The following is a 20,335-nucleotide window of genomic DNA, read 5'->3' as shown; positions in this document are numbered from 1 at the left end:
TCTTTTGGAATAAACCCTCAAGTGGAAAATTAACAACAGAGAAACTAGTTGAAAATGTTATATGGCAGTAATTACTTATAAGCCATTTACCACACATGTAACATGTTGCTAGAAAAATGTTCCAGAAGGTTATATTATTGCATTTTTTATAAAAAAGGTAATCTGAATTCAAATTCTTCTCCTGACACAGAACACAGAATTATTGTTCCTACTTAACTACACTATTGACCTAATGTACATAGAGACCAAGAAAACCCAGGAAATTTATACCCTAGTGATCTCAGACCACAAATTAACTACTTTCAGTTTTAAGCTTATTCTCACAAAATAAACTAAGGAAAATCACACTTTACAAATAGAGAGTACATACATCTAAAACAATTGCCATTAAAATTTTATTTTATGAAAACCAAGCAATAGATGATAAAGTTTAGTAAGTTTCTTCTAGCACTATCAAATTATTTTCTTCATTTCAACAGAAATTCAGTGAAAAGCATATATCACAAAATTCATCTGGAATTGAAAATAGTAGTTTGACAACTTTCTACAATTTATTAATTTTCTTCTTGAAGTGTTTCTGTTGCAATTTCAATTTGAATGGCCTGAAAGCAAGGTGACATTCACTTTGGATGCTGTATGCCAGACAGATACGTAACACAAAAGAATATAGCCTAGGTTCAACTTTCCCTAATGAGATGGATTAGTGAGCTAAAAGTTTGTTCATTTAAAATATTATTAGTTTCAAGTAAGAGAAAATTTGACGCTAGCTTTTGCTGAACCTCTCTGGATACCATGAAGTTGATTCAAGGCAGATCTACATTATTTTCTTAAATAAGAGAATTTTTTTTTTCCTAGTAGCAATATGGAAGGGAATAGAGCACTGTGAATCCAGGGGAAGATCTGACTGTTCAACTGATTTTCCCGTTTTTGCTTAGCCTGTGGTCGTATCTGTGGTGGTTTTTATAAATTACCACAGGAAAAATATTACCTTTATAGATAGTGACTGGGGATATCAGGCTAACTCTGAAAGCAATTGCCCTGAACATTAAACATTTCCAGTCATTACAGTATATCAAAGTACATTAGCAAGAGGATTTCATGTCTCCTGAGTATATTCAAAGCCTTCCCAATCAAGATTTGAAAAATATTTAAAATACATATTTTAAACTCACTACATATGCCTGATTTAAATAAACACCAACTGTTGGAATTATATAAGACATGACGATTGTGCTTGCCATTTCATTTTTAATAAGAACATAAAAGGTTTGAGCTAAGAGAAGGCTGGGGTAAAATACACTTATTATGTTACTTTTTATGCTAATCAACATTTTATTCATTACTCTCAAAGGAAGATTTCTTCTATTTTGTGTCTGGGCTTCATTTTTTCATACTTAAATACAGTAACTTAAAAAAGATAAATGCTAAATATAAGTATAAAACATTCCTCATGGTAAATGTTCTCTAAGACTAATATCTTCATAAAATAAATTGCAAACTGCAATTATCACCCACAAGAAGAAGCTATAAAAAAACTACTAAATACATGTCTGTTAAAATGGATACAGGTATAAAATGCAAATTCTGCATACACAAGTGAGGTTTACTTGCAATAGAAAAAGTCTCCATTTAAAAACTAAGTAAAGTTATTTTTAAATTTACTTTTATTAGAAAATAAAAATGAATTAGCTTTAATATTTGAAGTGATAAGTGCTATAAGAATTGGATTTGATCTTATTTTTTTATCCGATTTTTATGTTCATTTTCAATTCTAATAGAATTCTTATTGGTGTGATCTGCCTATTTTATTTTTCTAAAAGTCAGTAGTATTCAGGGGATATATTGTTGGCTGCATTAACTAGACTCTAAAAAATAAAACATTATGAAAATTTTATTTTCATAAAAATGAAACAAATGAAGTGATAACTCTTTTCTTCAGGAAGTACTGCTGACAACAAAAATATCTGATCCACAATTTGTGTTGTTGTTGCTGTTCTCACTATTGTTGAATTTTTAAAATTAAAAACAAATTCATGTAAAAAAACTATTGGGGTATTTAAAAGTTCTATATATTTTAATCATATCGTCAGTGATACTAACTTGCGAAATAATTTAATTATATGAATAATATTTTTAGGGAGTGGATTTAGGTATTCATTTAATTGGTCTGATTGTTTTTTGGCATTGACTAAATATAGGTTTTCTTATATAAACTTTGAAATGTTTTATTCCCTTTACTATTAAGGAAAGCTGATGTTTTGAGATGTTCTGTGTATCAAGTGTCCTTTTCTGTTTGGCTACTGAGGTTCAGCACCTTGTATGTGGCTTAGATGGGCATCATCATTTCTACTAAGTCACGTAAGGCCACAGTGTTAGGCCCCAACAGAGTGACTCTTGGGCCACTCCAGAATAAGGGGCTAGAGGTTATTTCAAGATAATCTGAAGTTTAAACCAGAAATGGTCTAAACTAAACAGTACTAACTGAAATTGTATTTAAAAAGTTTTAAGAGGGATCCCTGGGTGGCGCAGCGGTTTGGTGCCTGCCTTTGGCCCAGGGCATGATCCTGGAGACCCGAGATCGAATCCCACATCGGGCTCCCGGTGCATGGAGCCTGCTTCTCCCTCTGCCTGTGTCTCTGCCTCTGTCTCTCTCTCTGTAACTATCATAAATAAAAAAAATAAAAATAAAAATAAAAAAAAATAAAAATAAAAAGTTTTAAGAACCTGAGATTTCTCCCTTAAATTTTCTCTCTGTGAATAGTTTGCTTATTTTGCCTCTTACAGAGACTTAAATTTCTAGTTCTCTATAGATAATGCATTGTATTTATCCAAATACTTAGGGGATTATAATTAAAACAATACACTTTGTAAAGAAAGAAGAAACTGCAACCTGTACCTCCAATTATACATCAGAACCTCCTGATGGCAGCTCACACTAATTGCACAAATACCCTTGAGTGTGTTCTCACTGCACTACAGGACAAGGGCAATAACAACACTTACTATGTACCAGGAACTTTTCCCATTTAATCTCCATAACAGTGGTCTAGAAATATTAGTATTTCCATTTAAAAGACGAGAAAACTGAGGCATCACAAGGGTAAGTAACAAACCCAAGATTATTCAGCCAATTTAAAGCAGTCGGTGTTACAAAGTGAAACTGGTTTCAGAGTCAGAGTGGTCAAGTGCCCTCAACCACTACACACACTGTCTGCCTCAAAGTGCTCTGATTTTTTGCACTGTACAGTTCTTTAGTCTGGGTGAGCTAGTATTAGCTTCTTCATTCTGAAAATAAGCACACCCTAAGAGGAATTCAGCGTTTTGCCATGAAGTCACTGCTCCAATTAGAAAACCAGCAGATTCAAAACAGAGAATTCTAGGAACACATTTAGTCATAGTTTCTTTGACAATTTTATTTTAAATAACAGAGTGACTCAAATATAACAAAATCAAATCTTAGGATTTCATAGGACTATGATACATAATTTGAAAGTAGTAATATCAAGTCCATGTAACTACCTACCATTGGGTATACATCTTAATATCTTTAGTAGAAACAATTACATGTTGGAAAAAATAACTTTTGGAAAGGAATTATTTAGATAATATAATTTTTCAATTAAAAAACTCTAGAAAATTACTTTTTGTCCAATTCATCTTTTCCCTATCACTTGCTCTGAGGAATGGGAGAGGAGCAGAGATGGTGGCAAAGCAGATTATCTAGGAATATTTGTTTATTTGTTTAAACTGTATATATCTTAGTCTTTGCCCTATGCCACAATCACTGTGCCTTCTTGAAATATGTCAGATCTCTTCAGATGATTGTGCTATATCCATTTGTGATTTGAACCATTATTCTGTGTGGGGCTTTGTAAAAAGTGGTTTTCAGCATTGTTTTTGTTTCTCTTTTGGCTTCTATCTGTATCTCCTATCTCCGAAGTTCTCATTCTCAGAATATTAGATCAACTACTTTTCCTTTACTATGTGATCCTCTATATAAAGTATGGAATGGTCATCATACTATGCTAAACAACAACAAAAAAATGATGCTTCAAAAATGGTTTAAGTCAATAAAATTCAAGCAAAGCCTTTATAATAACTTGATGTATCTTAGAATGTGGTATCTAGACCTCTACTCACCTGACTGGCTGTGCAGTTGGATAAGCAAGTCCTATTGTCAGCTGCAAGATAGAAGTTGGTGGGACATGCACAAGTATGAGTCTTTCCAGGCGCTAAAAGGCACAGATGACTGCAACCTCCGTTATTTATCATACAGAGATGTTTGGAAACTACAGATGAGAAAGAAACAGAGAAATCAAGGCCCAAATGTAATATGTGATTAGAGACAGGCCAATTAAACTTCATAACTTGTAGAACTTTGTATCAGGAAGCCATCAAGATCATACATATAATTAATTGTACTTGGTTATAAATTCTACCTGTTGCCCAATGGCATTCATTTTACCACTAAATAATTTTAAGGATGCATTTCCACAAGACAAGTGTTTTAGTAGAAAAAAAAATTGTCCATCAGAAAAATGTAGACTAGAAGCATTTTGGATGAAGACATACATATGTTTAGAAATATAAATGTAAAATAAAACAATGAAACAATGATCTACAACTAATAGTGTAGTGACTTTGTTTTCTAAGCCAAATAGTGTTTTAAGCAAAATAATCAAAACTTTATTCCATAAGGTCTGATAGAATTCCTACTAGACATATGCTTAAATAAACTGGATATATGTATCATTTGTAGAGCCCCAGAGATACATAAACATAATTCCTTTCACCCAGCATTCCAGAAAGTAAGGATCCTATAACTATTATGTAAATAAGTCATTTCAAGAATGCATTCTCTACTTCCCCAGCTACAGATATTATTGTCACTTCAACATAATATCTCAACAAATTAATAATCCTCTGTACTATCATTGAGCTTCATATTCCTTAAGAGATGTATTCATATTCCTTAATAGACATACTTGAAATCAACTGATTTCACCCTATACAGTTGTGCTAAATAATGAAATCTGGTCCTCTTTCTTAAAGCTAAATTTACACTTAACCATGGAAGAAACAAAAATGGAATGTTACTAAAGATGTTGATGTGTTTATGGAAATCATGGAAAGAATAATTACCATCAGGTTGTCTATAAGAATGATACACCTGGATATCTGTGATGGCATGCCATGAGTTAATCAGTGACAGTCTGTCTGCTCCCGAGGTTTTATGGGCACGGCTGAGTGACTTGGTTTTCCCATCAGTCCAGTAGATGTAGTCTTCAAACAATGTTAGTGCAATCACCCCTGGAATATCTTGATTAGGGACTGTAATAGGAGATGGTAAGATTAATGTTCAGTCTTGGAAGACTGCCAGTTAAAATATTCAATACTACATGGGCTGACAGATACAACTGCTACAGAACTTCATGTGAATAATTGCTGTGACAACCTGTCAGGCCAGCAAGGTTCTTTATTACCAGATAAGAGAATGCAGGACCTGGCGCAGGAGTTTACTTTGCTCAGAGTTAACCTGATTTGACCACTGGGAAGAATGCGATCCTGCTCACAAGTAATGTCTGCTTCACCAGAAACAAATACCATCCAATATTTTAGAAAAAAAAATATATATATCCATCCAGTTGTTCCCAACTTAAATCCTTAAATCTACAGGTCATTGTACTGCTTTCTCCCACCTCCAAATTGATTAAATTATATATCCAGGATGAAATCTTTATCTACCTGGAGAAAGATTGACTCTAAGCCTACCATAAACTACTTTAGTCACTGAGATTTTATGAGTATCTTTACATGCAAGATGAGCTGGGAAAGTGATGGAGGAAAATAAGTGTGACAGACAACAATGCATTAGGCAGATTTAACAGCCAAAAAAAACTGTTTAGTTGCAGGTTAAAATTATTTCATGATTATACTTTCATTTTAGGACTAAATTTAAATGTAAATAGTAGATTAAGCATCACAAGTGTGAATTTTTCATTCAAGAGATTCCAAGGTCCTATCCGGCACACGAGATATGATAAATTTGTTGGTTGGTGATTTAACGTTAAGTAATTTTAAAATGTGATAGAGTTTTCTTTCAAAAATTTTTCAAAAACTATAAATAAAGAATTTATTTATAAATTTACATGAGCTTTACAATGTTTCTCCATATTTATTTTCATATCTACTTTTAGAAATTCTGAGAAACTGTTCATTAATGAAAAAAAGGTACTATAAGTCCAGTAATAAATACTTTTTATAAATTAGATTTTCATGACCAAGAATTAATATTTGGCATATTCCTCATTCAGGAGTAACTGATAAACTTCAAAAGTTCAAATACAATTTGTTGTTTTTATTCAGCTGGGCCAAATGTGCTCAGAGAATTCACTATGACACAGAGAAAATAGAAATAAAAGCAGTAAGATGAGACTCCTCCAAACAGGTGACACTTTAAACCACTAATGACTATCACTGTAGGATCTAACTAGAAATCCATCTCAGAGTAGATACTATGCCTATAAAGGAAGCTAAAACTCAAGAAAAATCCATATGTGTATACTTTTGATGCAAGCACTGAAACTGAATTGTCTGTGTACTCCTATGGACATGAACCCTACTGCTAGGATGATAAGTGGAACAGGATAGAAAGATGCAAAGGACACTTTACCAGAATGAATCATATCTGAGTTATTTACACTAACTATTCCCACCTCCCCTCCTTAGCTGTATAAATTCATTCCAGAAAGATCTAAAAAAATGTGGTATAATGTTAATCAGGTGAATCCTGGTGATGGGTGATTACGACAGTCTTTCAACGTATGTGTATGTTTGGAAATCTTAAAATGAAAATTGGCAGAAAAAGTTGTAACTTCGAGAAAGATTCCATTCAAATTTCCTTAGATGCAAAGAAAAAGTTGTATCATTAAATATGGACTCAAAAAGATAATTATCATTTAAAAAAATCTCAGTCCACCAGAGATTCAACTAGTTTATACACAAAAAGTGGAGTTATTGTAAGAATTTTCTTAACAACTCTAATGTTTCATAGTCTTTTAATTATTCGGTAAGTAACTTATAGCTGACATTTGTTAAGAATTCTAGTACCAGGAAGTTGGCAGTGGTTTTCAGTAGGTGGCCCCACAACAAAGAATGATCAGGCCCAAATATTAATAGTTCTGAGATTGTGAAACCCTGTAGTAGTATATCTACTTTATATAGCTTGTTTTATTTAATATGCATCATTTTATTGCATAGTAGTAGGTAGATCTCACTTAATAGATAAGAAAGCTAAAATTTGGACAATTTAATACCTTGACTAAAAGGGGGATTAAAAACTGGTAAATGAAGTACTGGTATTTTAATCTAAATCAGACTCTGGCTGCTGAGTTCTTTACATTTTACCTATTAGCACTGCTTTCAAGGAAGCCAGCCTTATAGGTTAAGTATTGTAATAGACTAAATTGTTTCCTTCTTTTCCAAATTCATATGCTGAAGCCCTACTCCCCAAGATGACTGCTTTTGGAGGTAGGTAAAAGTGGGGTCCTAATTCAATATGACCAGTGTCCTTATAAGAAGAGAGAAACAGAAACACGAGAGGCGTACACATACAGGGGAAAGGTCTTGTGATGACATAGCAAGAAGCCCATCTACCGGCCAAGGAGAGAGGCCTCAGGAGAATCCAAGTCTGCCACCACCTTGGTCTGGACTTCCGGCCTCCAGAAAATAAACTGTTGTTTAAGCCATCCAGCTTGTAGTACATTGAATGGTAGCCTTAGCAAAGCAATACAAGTATATAAAGCAATAAGACTAATTTCATAAGTTCCATGTGAAAGTGCATGGGGCAGAAGGGGTTTGAAAAGGACAAACAGACTCCATGCTGAGCACAGTGCCTGACTTAGGGCTCCATGCCAGAACCCAAAGATCATGACCTGAACTGAAACCAAGAGTCAGATGCTTAACCAACTGAGTCACCCAGGCACCCTGAAAGTCAGTTCATTTAATTACTTGATTGAAATTACTTCATATTTTCAGACATGGGGCAATTTAAGTATTGCGCACATTTGCTATCTCTAAGCTTGTAGTGACTACCCACCAGATAATCTCTGTCATCAGATAATTGGTATAAATTTATGGAGATCAAAAAGGTGAACTCTTATTTCAGAAGAAACATGGCACACAGCTGAATGTACAGAAAATGTAGAAAAGGACAAGGTGATGAAATTAGTCCATTTGCCCAAAGTGACCATCTGTTTGATTTAATCCCTTGCTTGAAATTGGCTTAAAGGACAGGACTGTCACTCTTAGCCTTAAAGGCCCACTCTGGGGTTGCTCATTTAGCAAACATATTTATTTCCTAAATAGCATCAAATGCAACCTCCAGAGTATTTGTTCTAGAGAAAACAAAGTTAAAACACCCACTTACTTTAACAAGGGGAAATCCAGTCCTACATATCTAACACGTTGGATAGTAAATCCAACATTCTATTCTCTAAGAGATGGTGATTATACAACAAATAATGTCAGTGAAAATCAAGCAAACAAAAGAAAGAAAAAAAAAACACAAACAAAAAGATGTTTTTATGTTGCCTTTCTAGGAGCTTAGCTTACAACTTGGCAGTACACCTTATTTTCTTCTTGAGGACTTAAACCTCTCCAATAAGTTGACTATTTGCTTAAGCTTCTATGAAAAAAATGCCATATATTAACTGCTAAATGATAAATATAAATAAATGAATATCATGTTTCCTTTTCCATAAACAGATTTCAGCCCACACTGAGACTAAATGAGATGTTCTAAGCCAAATCATCATATATTCTGATATAAGAAACTTTCCTGATTCAGAATGAGAAAAATAAAATTGCTTATTTTTGGTTGTCTATGTTTTTACTTATTTTTACTTTGTAAATATGTATGTATATATGTGTACATGCATTCATATATTACATATATGTACATTTGTAATATATCTATTATACACACATATTTGTGTGTGTTCATATATAATTCATAAGTTTATAACAATAAATAAGTACATATAAATATAAACATGGAATGTGATGGCATGAGGGAAACATTCAACGAATTCACTGAGATGTGACTGTGTTTATGGAAATAGTCGTCAATGTTTTCTCAAAATAACAATGGCTATCCTTTTTAAGAGAAAAATAATATGACCGATTATCATATGTAAGACTGCACTTGCTTAATTAAAAGAGAAATGTGAAAAATAAAATTAAGGAACTTTTCATTTATAGGTATTCAATAGTCATATAAAATAAGACCGAAAAAAAAAAACAAAAACAAAAACAAAATTAAAAAAATAAGACCGAAAAAACAGAGCTATTGTGTGGGCTGCAGTTTAACAGGTATTTATTATGTATTTAAAGCCTATTTTAAAGCTGCTTTCTGCAGTTAAGTCTATTCTGGATAACAGCTTTATTTATTATACTGTTGCCAGCATTTCACTCAAGTATTAGGCTCTTAATTTTTATCTTATAGACTATATCCATCAGAATAAAGAAGTTGGTATTTTGCAAAAAATACATCAAAGAAATACTCTTTGTGGAGGTTTTCCTTTTTAGTCGTACTGGATGCTATCCTATCAATGTTCCTAGTAATAATGACAAATAGAATAGGTAGCAATCTGGAATGCTATTGCCTTAACCACTGCCTCACAATGAGAGTTATTCTATTACAATACTCTTGATTCTTCTTTTTTTTTTTTTTGGATAGCATTCATCATGCTAAACAAGTGTATTCCTGGATAATATCATTCTAATTTTGTAGAATTTTTAGTTTAGATACTTAACAAAATGCACCAATTACATTGCAGTATCCATCTTTTGTAGAGTTAAAATGTCAGAATTGATGCTATGGGAAGGATATAATATTGGGATAATGGCAGATTCAGCATGACTTTGCCCAATGGGTTAAAGTAGAAATTTCAATAGAGATGTTCTCTCTCTCTCTCTCTTTTTTCTTATATTTCCTCCAAGATTTACTTTAAGAATTATATGTTATTTTAAAACATTACCTTATATACAGAAATCCCTGTATTATATTATTATAAATATTATTATATTATATATATTATATGTATTTATATTTATATTATTATAAATATTATATTATAATTTATTATTTAAAAATTACTATAAAAACTTTAGCAATATTTTCTAAAGTTCATAGAATAAAACCACCAAATTCAATGATTATTATTATGAATGAATCAATACAAAGAGTAACTTGAACATTACTTTTTTTTTCTTTTTTTTAGTATAAATAATTTATATATTGTTTGGAGGAAAATACCTAAATAGTTGTCACTGTATGACTGACTAAGTTTGGAAATTTAATCTCCTAAAAATTTAAAGTACACAGCATATCAAATAAAACATTAAATTCTGTTATCCTTTCTTTTTTAATGTATTTGAAGACTCCCATTGCTTACTCTTGGTGCCATTATACCAAGTAAAGGCTCACACTCCCTTAACTTGTAATACTGCAAATTTTTTCCAACATTTTCATTGTTTTTAATATCTTCTAATCTCTTTTGTGTCAGTGAGGTTTCCTGGAGTGAACAAAGAACATATTTTTAAATTATAATTGAAAAATTTTTAATAAATGAATTATTTACAATGGTGTGGGCATGGCCAATGGACTGATGCTGATGGATTGTATTTTCCTAGGTCTGTTATCACAACCTGGTGCAAGCTATAGTCTAGGGAAAAGAACCATGAAACAAGAACAGTGATCATTCAGTGGAAGAGCTCAGCCACTGCCAAACCACTGTGGTCGGGCCTGAGGGATGGGAAATAAATAAATATTCCAACATCTTCCTCCATTCACCAATCTGGCAATCCCATGGATTCAATTCAACCTGAAGCGAAGATGACAGAGCCTGGGTGATGCAGTCCACAGAAGTCCACATTCTAACATGTAGGACATTGGCAAAGTAGTAAAGGTAGGATAACCTAGAACTTTGCCCAGTCAATATTTCCAATATTTTTTTAATCTCACATATCTCTCCCCTAATCAAAAATCATCAATGACACCCATTCATAGGCAGTTTGGTGCAAACTTTCAAGCTTGATGAAAACACCATCTGTCTTCAGAAGAGAGGATCAGGATGTTCATTAATCCTCTATTTCGAGAGACTCTGATACTAACAATTTTCCCTGAGATCCTTCTAGAAAAATAATATACAACAAGCTCTGTAGGGGAGCTAGGGCATAAATTAGGGAGCAGGGCATGAAAACCCAAAAAGGGAAGAAATGAAACAAAGAAAAACAATTAGAATTGAAAAAATGAGGTGAGGTTAAAGTAAGGATGCAGAAAGAATATAGTCTGGTAAACCCACGATAAAATTAGATTATGGAAGAAAATGGTTTAACATACCAAAGAAAGTGGGAGATCCAAGACAGGGTCAGTTAGTGGATGGAAGTGGGAAAAGGGCCCCAGTATACTAATTTCTAGACAATGACTGCTGAGCCATTGGCTGTAGGTACAAAGATCCCATCAAAAAGAATGTCCTTGATGTAACCTTTGGGCCAAGGACGTTTGTTCTATGTCAGTAATTATGCATTCCCTTCAGTGTTATTGATTGCAGTATTCCTTCAGAACCATCTATAATAAGATACCAAATATTGCATTTAATATTTGCCTCTATGAACATTTTTCTTGCCTACTCTTCAATGCAAAGTTGCTTAATGGTAATAGTATTATAAACAAAATGGATCCGAAGTCCATTGTTCAAAATGAATAAGGCATTGAGAATTGGCAAGAACACAAAGGATATCCAACTTTTCCAAATATTATGATAGAATTTCAAAATTTATTTTTTTCTAATAAAAACATAATCTTTCAAGAAATACACCCATCAGTGAAACCTTAAAAAGGATTAAAAAAAATTTCTTCTATTCAGCATATGTCATAGTGTATAGCAGACCTGAGCTGCTACTACTTGGGGGTCTGCTTATATGAGACTGTCTTTTAAATACTGACAAATGTCCAAACAAGAGTTACATGTCCCTCCTTAATGTATTAGTGTATACTGGGACACTCAAATGTATAACTTCTTGAAACAAATATAATGTATGATCGCAAATATAGAAATTAATGCTGTATTTAGAGTTCTTTAAAGCCATTAGTAAGAGGCTAAAACCATCATTTGTTCATCTTTTTTCTAGTATTTTGCCTCTTATTTTCTACCTTGTCACTTCAAATAATATGTATTCTCTATATAGATTAAGAATATGTGGTTTAGGGACCCCTGGGTGGCTCAGTGGTTTGGCACCTGCCTTTGGCCCAGAGCATGATCCTGGAGTCCTGGGATTGAGTCTGGGATCAAGTCCCACATCAGGCTCCCTGCATGGAGCCTTCTTCTCCCTCTGCCTGTGTCTCTGCCTCTCTCTCTCTCTCTCTCTCTCTCTCTCTCTCTCTCTCTGTGTCTCTCATGAATAAATAAATAAAATCTTTAAAAAAAAAGAATATGTGGTTTAATATAATTCAACCACTTTCTGTGTCCCACCTAAATATTTTTAAAGTTATTCATAATAGAGGTCAAATAGGACCATTTCAATATTTCACATCTGAAAAAGTATTCCTATGAATAAATGTGAGAGTTTATAAAGCAGATGATGCAAATTGTAGTACATTTATTTTGAAAACTAGACTATGCTTATAAATATCATCTCTTGACCAGGACATTGCTCTCTAGCCTCTAAACAAATCAACATTGCTTTGTGTACTTGGTAAACATATAGTCCTGTTGCTTTGAAAGGTTCTGAGATTTTCTGCTGGTGATAGAAACCTTCATAGGCATTTGGCAATGTGTTTTTGGAGCCGATTATCAATTATCAATACTAAATTTAGGAGGTATGATACTCCACACACATATAGTTTAAGACTCCTAATGAAAGCTGAAGCCTTAAAAAAAGAGTACTTTGCCTTTGGGACAGATATCATTTGCACCATTTATGTGAATTTAGTATCTATCTGGTCTTCTCACATTCCTAAAATTATAAAAAAATTGTTCTAGAATAAAAACAGAGAAGAGTGTAACATATTTCAAGCATTTTAAAATGTGTTCTAGGTAGTCCTAGGAACAAGTAGGGATAGGTGAGGGAATTCTCCCAGTTCCAACCTCAGCTTCTGTCCCAGTTCCAACATCAGCTAAATTCTTTTAAGAAATGTTAGAAAAACACTGATTAGATAGAAGTTTCTCTGGGTATAAACATGGAACCACACTGTGGCAAAGCAACTTGCTTAAATTAGAGCGTAATCTGGACCAAAGCCAGATCTACTGATCCCTAATACCCCACTGCCTCCTATTTAAGATGGATCAGATTGTTGAATGCAGCTGAAAACTCATGCTAGGGTAATACTCAAAATTTTCCACTTAAAAAAATATATGGAACATATGTGGCATTTGCAAAATAGTAATCTATTTAAACATATACACAATTTAATGTAACATGTCCTATTCAAGGAACAAAACTAAAAGATATGATTGACACTGAAATTCTAAGACTTTTTAGAAATGGCAGTTAATTTCAATTTATTTTACTGTTTCAGGAACATTTCTATAGTAACTGAATTGTATTCTGCTCCCTTCCATTAACTTTTATTGTATTGTAAACAGCAGCACATCAACACCGTTGGCATAAAATAGCCTATGAAGTCTACTGTTTGTAATGGACTGTAAATGATAGGGATTTTTTTTGAAAGTACTAAAATGAAATATCCTACCAAGAAAGAAACACTCTAAAATATTGTAAAATCAGAGGGCGGTGTTTATTGGATTCCCTCCCTTTTTTGGTGAGTTTCAGTGTATATTTAAATATTCTAAAGATCCAAATGCAAGAGCTACTGAGTTTCAAAATATGTGAGCACACCATGCTCCCTTTATCTTTTTCAGTGTGTTTCCCCTTCAAAACAAAACACTTTGTATGTATATATTTTTATGCTATTTCACCAGTAGCATGCTGAGATCTGGATTCCTTTTCCAACATTAATTAGATGATCACTGCATGGGTTATGATTTGGATTTTTTTAAATCCAAACAGATAACGTCCCCCTCACAACACAAACTCGATTCCCAAAGCAATAAACAAATGCTCGGACAGACTACAGTATTGACATTTCAGTGTGAGGACCTTCAGGTCTAGGAGTATAGAAACAAATGAAGAGCCACAATCAACATAATTGCATGAAATTTTAAACAATTTGTCCACAAACTAAAAGACAGTTCAGCAATAAACTGTAGTTTGGAATCATACCCAATGATTATTCTTCAGAGAAATTAGCAGTTATGAGTATATATTTTTCCAGCATTCTGGATAAAATATGTACATGACCAACTGACTTAACACAAGGTTAAATCATTCAAGGATACAAAGAAGAGTATTATGAAAAAAATTACTAGAACAAATAGGTTTTATTCATTTATTTTTAGAACAAATAAATTGTAAAACTCAAGGTCAAACATTTCTTTTTCTTAGCTCGCCCTATTGTTCATACTGATCACAAACTATTTTCAGCCTTTTTGTCAAGAAAATAGCTACCTCTCTAAGATATCTCAACCTCAATGGCACATCTAACAGAATATGAAGAAAATAAAATCTGAAGTAATGTAGTTTAATACAAGCAGTAACAATGAAATTTTGTTCTAAAGACTAAAATTTTCAGGAATTTAATTTTATTTTCATTAAATGGAAAACAAAGCCTCTGAGTTAGAGTACATATGCAAAATCATCACTGAAATTCTTTCTCAGGAAATATTGTATAGGCTATTTTATAAATACTATATTGTATAAACTATTTTATAAATACTCCATTCTAAGAAGATTGCACTTTTTAGAATGCATGAAATTGATGACAAAAGATCTTTACTTTGGTCAAATTTCAGAGGTTCTGTGGCATGGATTTCCAATTAAGATCTGGAAGTTTTCCTATAGGCTGGAGATAGAGCTAGTTTGTAAATAACAGACCCTAACATTGAACTATCCCACTAAAGCAGGGTGTTCATTTTTAAGCAACATTACTTCCCCTTTAAAATCCCAAATAGACTGTTCAAAAGAAAACAACAGGCCCCAAATGGATCACTATGGTTAAGACCCCAAGTCAGTAAGCCAAACTTAATGCTGAATCTAACTACAGTTTCAATCCCCCTGAAATGTCACTTTTAACCAATCAACATAGGAATTTCCTGGTCAGCACTAGGAAATCAATGGATAGATCCCTTCCGTCCTTCTTAGGAGGGCAACCTTGCCTAAAACAATGGATTCTGTGCTAATAATTTCCTTTTATCCACTCCCCCTCTACCTTTAAAAATCTTTCCTTCTGTAGCTCTTTAGAGCTCCCCTCACTTGCTAGACAGGAAGCTGCCTGATTGATGAATCAACTAATAAAATGAGATTTTTGAAATTTACCTTTTTAAAAATTTTAGTAATACCAGAGAACGTGAATTTAATAAGATACATGCTTTCTTTTACAGTAATTGTGTTCTGGTGACTCAATTTTTTATTTCCTTGTTTCTCACATATTTTGCAATTTAACTACATCCAGTATTTAAATCAATCTGAAGAAATTCAGGTATAGATATACCTTTATTTGTTTAAGTATTTATTTGTGCTGTTAATTGTTGTCTTTACAAGAGACAACAGGCAGGTTCGTTCAGTCAATTATCTGCTCAGAAATGCATCTGTGTGGAAAATGGAGGGAAAGCAGGCTTTGCAACCGGTTAGGCCTGAGTTCAAATTCTGATTCTCCTGATTACTAATTGTTTGACTTTTCACAAATTTTTTAATCTCTATAGTCCTATTTGCTTGCTGCAAAATGGCCCTCATGGTGCTTTACCCAGTGTTTGTTGATGGAATGACTAAAACAGCAAGTGTTGCATCAAGCACAGTTCCTTGAACACAGTAAACTTCAGAGAGAAGTATGACTTTGTAAGAGGAGAGTTCCAGTTCTTGGAACCCCAGCAGCAGACTAAGAAAATTTCCAATGAATGCCAAAAAACAATACACACACACACACACACACACACACACACACACACACACAAGTTTAATATCATGTAATGACCAAGAATATAGATTTTCTCCCCTTTTGCTGATTTAATCAGTTTGCAACTGTTCTACTTTAAAAGATGCTAATAACTTTTGCAATAATATTCAGAGAGAACTGAGGATTGGACTGTAATTTGAAATTTTCGCAAAGACTAAGTAGGAAGCATTTGTGCATCACAGACCTCTAGCCTCTCTCAGGCTTAAACGGAAGACCAACCTGAGGTTAAAACTGCATGATCTGGCAAACATTCTGTAAAGGTTGTGTGATCCACTGAACAAGAGGCTTAGTATTTTAGTTCTGGAATTCTCCTTTGATGCCATTTCCCCCTCTGCCCCAACATCCTTATTTCCATAGATGAGACAACTGAAATCTAGGGAAATTACCTACACCTTTTGGGGTGAAAAAGCTAGTCAGCAGTACCTCCTACCCCACATTGCAGTCACTTGCAATCTTTCTTCTAGATAAATTATCAAGAGTTCTGAAATGCTTTTTAGGGAAAGATACAATGGAGATTGTTGAATCATAGCCTTAGAATTCCTCTCATGCTGACCCTTTTGTTAAAATTAATGTACCTCTCATCAAAACAGAGCTTTTCAAAAAGAGTCTCTAAGTTATGCTTAGTTTGGTACTTTTAAAATGTACAAATATACATGAAACTAGTAAGTCATCAAAATGATGTTATTTTTCCCTAGCTAAGTGGATGGTGATATAAAACATTGCAACTGGACCACCACTATTTCTGCTAGTTTAAGCTTACAGATGCCCCTCTCCTATTTTCTTTTCTTTTCTGTTTTTCTTACCAAATAACTTCTGGTGATACTTTATCCCTATTCCCACAGCTATAATCACTTTCAGTATTTTCTCCTAAAATATTTTAACAGCCTCTAAATTGGTTACCCTTCTAGGGTCTTTCATTTTCCATGCTGCTGTAAAGTCTAATGATAGCACTCTATCAACTAAACACCATCAATGGCTCCCTATGACCTAAAGGATAAATTCCAAATTACTTAGCACACAAGACCTGTCACAATCTGGCCCATATTTGCCCTTATTTATCTAGTGACATTATCTCTCTCTCATACAACTTCTAGTCAGAGCCAAGTTGTGTAAACCCCATGCTATTTCAAGACTCTATTACATCTTTGCACACGCTGTTCCCTCTGTGTGAAGAATCCTTTATACATTTCTCCATATGGAGAACTTGTACTAAATCTCTCAGATTTCTCAGATTCCCTTACTTCAGCAATGGCTTTTCTACTCCTCCCTGTATTTCAGAATATTTTTTATATTCCTCTAATCCCAATCTAATTTATGTTTTTACTTACATATCAGTTGTTTTCCCCATTACCTACAAGTCCTTTAAAAACACAAACATATTCATATTGTAACTTGAGGGCCTAGCATAATGCATGAGAGAGACATTAGTGTTTGTTGAATGAATACATGAATGAATGTATGGGCAGATCTAAAGGGAAGAAATCAGAGAAACTTAAAAAAAATGAACTAATGGAAATTTGATATAAAATAAACTGTCTGATTCAGTCATCCAGTAGCATGTATAATATTCTACAGCATCGTTATATTAAACCATATTATTATATATTAGTTCTAGTAAAAACCAGAAGAATGATATAAACAGGCATTAGGAAGAGGTGCACATGGCTAAGATTGCATCTAGATGCTCCTAAGCTGGCAAAATGACTGTTTTTTTTTAATTTATTTAATTTTGCAATGTGGTATTTAGACCAGGTAGGAAAGTGGGTTGGGGTAGGGGAGGTAGCAGAAAAAGATGGATGGAACTTCTTAAGCAAACTCTAAGTCACATGTACCCTGGAGGTAATCTGATCTATTGTTTAGGGCACAGACTTCTGAATTTTAGAAGTTCTTAGGTTGGATAAGTAATAGAAAATTAATGCTTCATTATGAAATTATTGCATGGTTAAATTGCAATATGCTTGTAGAAAAAAAATCTGTCAGGGTTTATTTTTCTCTGCTATTATAATTTGCTTTTCAAAAAGAGCCATAATTTTGAAATTTCTCATATGCCTTTCATGCTCTCAAATTATTTGGTCATGAATGGCCTACCCCACTTTTTTGATAAATTTTGTTTCTACTCTTAACAAGCAGAATAAATGAGAACAATAACACAAGTCTGGTTAACAGAAAAAGAAGAGATCAGTGACCAAATAAACACAAAAGTTATTATTAACATCAAAGTCTCAATTTCCACTTCCACATACATAATTAAGAGACCACAGTGTTCTTTATGTCTTTAGGGGGAAAAGTGTTAGGGGTAAAAAACACTACTCCTCTTCACATACATGGGAAATGAATGGCTCTTTTCTCATTGGCTGTGGAGTTGGCATAATTTTGGCCACCTACAATTAGTAGCTCATTAGTGACTACTAGGTAATTGTTGGCTTACATTCAGATATTGGCAGATGCCTGATAAGACACTTAATGAATTTTTCATTAGTCTTTCTGAGAAAGCCTTCAAGGATAAAAATACTTCTGATTGCAGCAGCTCTTTCAGTTTCTTTTGCTCCCCCCTTGAGCCTCCAAGTATTTTCAAAATCAAATTTTAAAATGTTAACAACATCATACCTGGGTATCTCTCAGTCAAGCATTTTACTCTCATAAATTTAGTGCTATTTCTTCCTATTACATATGTAGCTCTACCCAAAGTCACCACCAGTACCATGATTGCAAGACACTTCACTTATATGCATTTAATTTTGTCAAAGTTTTCAAAGCATTAGTCACCCACATATCTGACATAATTTCTAACTAACGAATAGGGGAAGGAGACAATAATTTCTAGTAGACAACATTTTTAACTGCAATTTGTGTTCAAACTGAAAGTCTTGAGTGAAATTAGGCAAATATTTGATGTTGTAATAAATGTTTAACATTCATTTACCTAACAAAAAATGGTTTAAATTTTATTGTACGGTGGAAATTTTTAGCAGAAAGTAAGGCATTCACAACCACCTAGTACTTTATAGAGATGCTGAAAATAGATGGTTCATAGTTACATGGGGAAAATACTGATTGCCACAATAAAACTTTCAATTATATCATCTAAGAATGTTGCAGAACATTTCATTATTGATTCTTCAGAGAAGATATAACTGCTGAATGCTAAGTGTGGTTTTGATTTGTCAACATTACTTTTGCTGTAATTAAAATCCTAAAGTCATCTTTAAATAATTCTTCACTCAAATTGCATCCTGATGAGTTTCTTTATCTCTATAATTGGATTGCCAACACCTAAATAAGTGACTCATCCAACTGCACTTGTGATATCTCAATGTTCTTGCCCCTAAAAAAGCACCTCTAAAAGCTTTCACCAGCATTTTTAGTTAGAATGATATATTCGTTTAAATATTACTGAGAGGGACATTGGCAAAATCATTAAATCGTGTGACTTCAGTGACTTTTATCTCTTGTTTATTTACTTATTTATTTATTCAGTGGCTTCATGCTTTTCAAGACTCCACACTGGCACACTTTTACATAGCCTCGCCTGACAATGAGATAATCAATAATCCTCTCCTACCATCTACCCCCTTGCCCTCTTCCCCAGGGTTTTGTTCTAAGCTTTCTGTCAGAGAAGAAAGCAGCTTGAGAAGTTGAACCAGGCTATTATGTGGGCTTCCTCTGGGATATCTCTGTGAAAACTGTGCTCTTACTCTTTGAAGATAAAAACACCTAATAACAAAGGTGACATGAGGTCAATAAAGATCAATTAAAAAAAAGCATTTATCTTCATTCTGGGAAAAATCTCATCTTTACACATCTAAAATATTTTGAGTGTACAGGGGAATCATTTGTGGTTTCTGTTGCATCCTGTCATCTCTGGATGCACCCTTTCTCCTTCCGCATGTCCTTCTCCGATATTCTTTCGAAATCCCTCATCCTATCTCCTCAAATACTTCCTCCCCCCTCATCCCTAATCCTAGTGTCACTTTCCTCATATCCAATTGCTTCATTCTCTTCCTTTATATTTACAGTTTTATAATCTACTCAGTACTGAAAAATAGAAAAAAAATGTATCTGTAGAATTTTACATTTGTTGATATTCAAATGATTTTCTGAACGTTACTGTAATTTGAAAGCTGTTTTCCATGTTAAGTTTTGTGGCCACTGTTGATTAGATAACAATAAATTTAATCATATGTACAGTATAATCGATAACTTTTAAATACGATTACCTTACTGTCTTTAAAGAATTGTACTTAGTATTTTTAAAACACC

The 20,335-nt window shown here is 33.4% G+C and overlaps 1 protein-coding gene across 1 annotated transcript in view; it reads right to left on the bottom strand.

The window, feature by feature from the left end:
* LOC129514645 (low-density lipoprotein receptor-related protein 1B) overlaps nt 1-20,335 on the bottom strand; it is a 1,831,349-nt gene that overhangs the window by 190,785 nt on the left and 1,620,229 nt on the right. Inside the window, exons 61-62 of the mRNA XM_055333402.1 lie at nt 5,143-5,331; nt 4,141-4,289 (exon numbers count right to left, since the gene is read on the bottom strand). Coding sequence (XP_055189377.1) covers nt 4,141-4,289; nt 5,143-5,331 — 338 coding nt within the window. The remainder of the gene's footprint in view (nt 1-4,140; nt 4,290-5,142; nt 5,332-20,335) is intronic.

Source organism: Nyctereutes procyonoides, unplaced genomic scaffold, assembly GCF_905146905.1.
Source record: "Nyctereutes procyonoides isolate TBG_1078 unplaced genomic scaffold, NYPRO_anot_genome, whole genome shotgun sequence".
In the NCBI taxonomy this organism is placed as follows: Eukaryota; Metazoa; Chordata; class Mammalia; order Carnivora; family Canidae; genus Nyctereutes; species Nyctereutes procyonoides.
The sequence above is the reverse complement of the archived record's forward strand: the minus strand, read 5'-3'. Positions and strand labels throughout refer to the sequence as shown.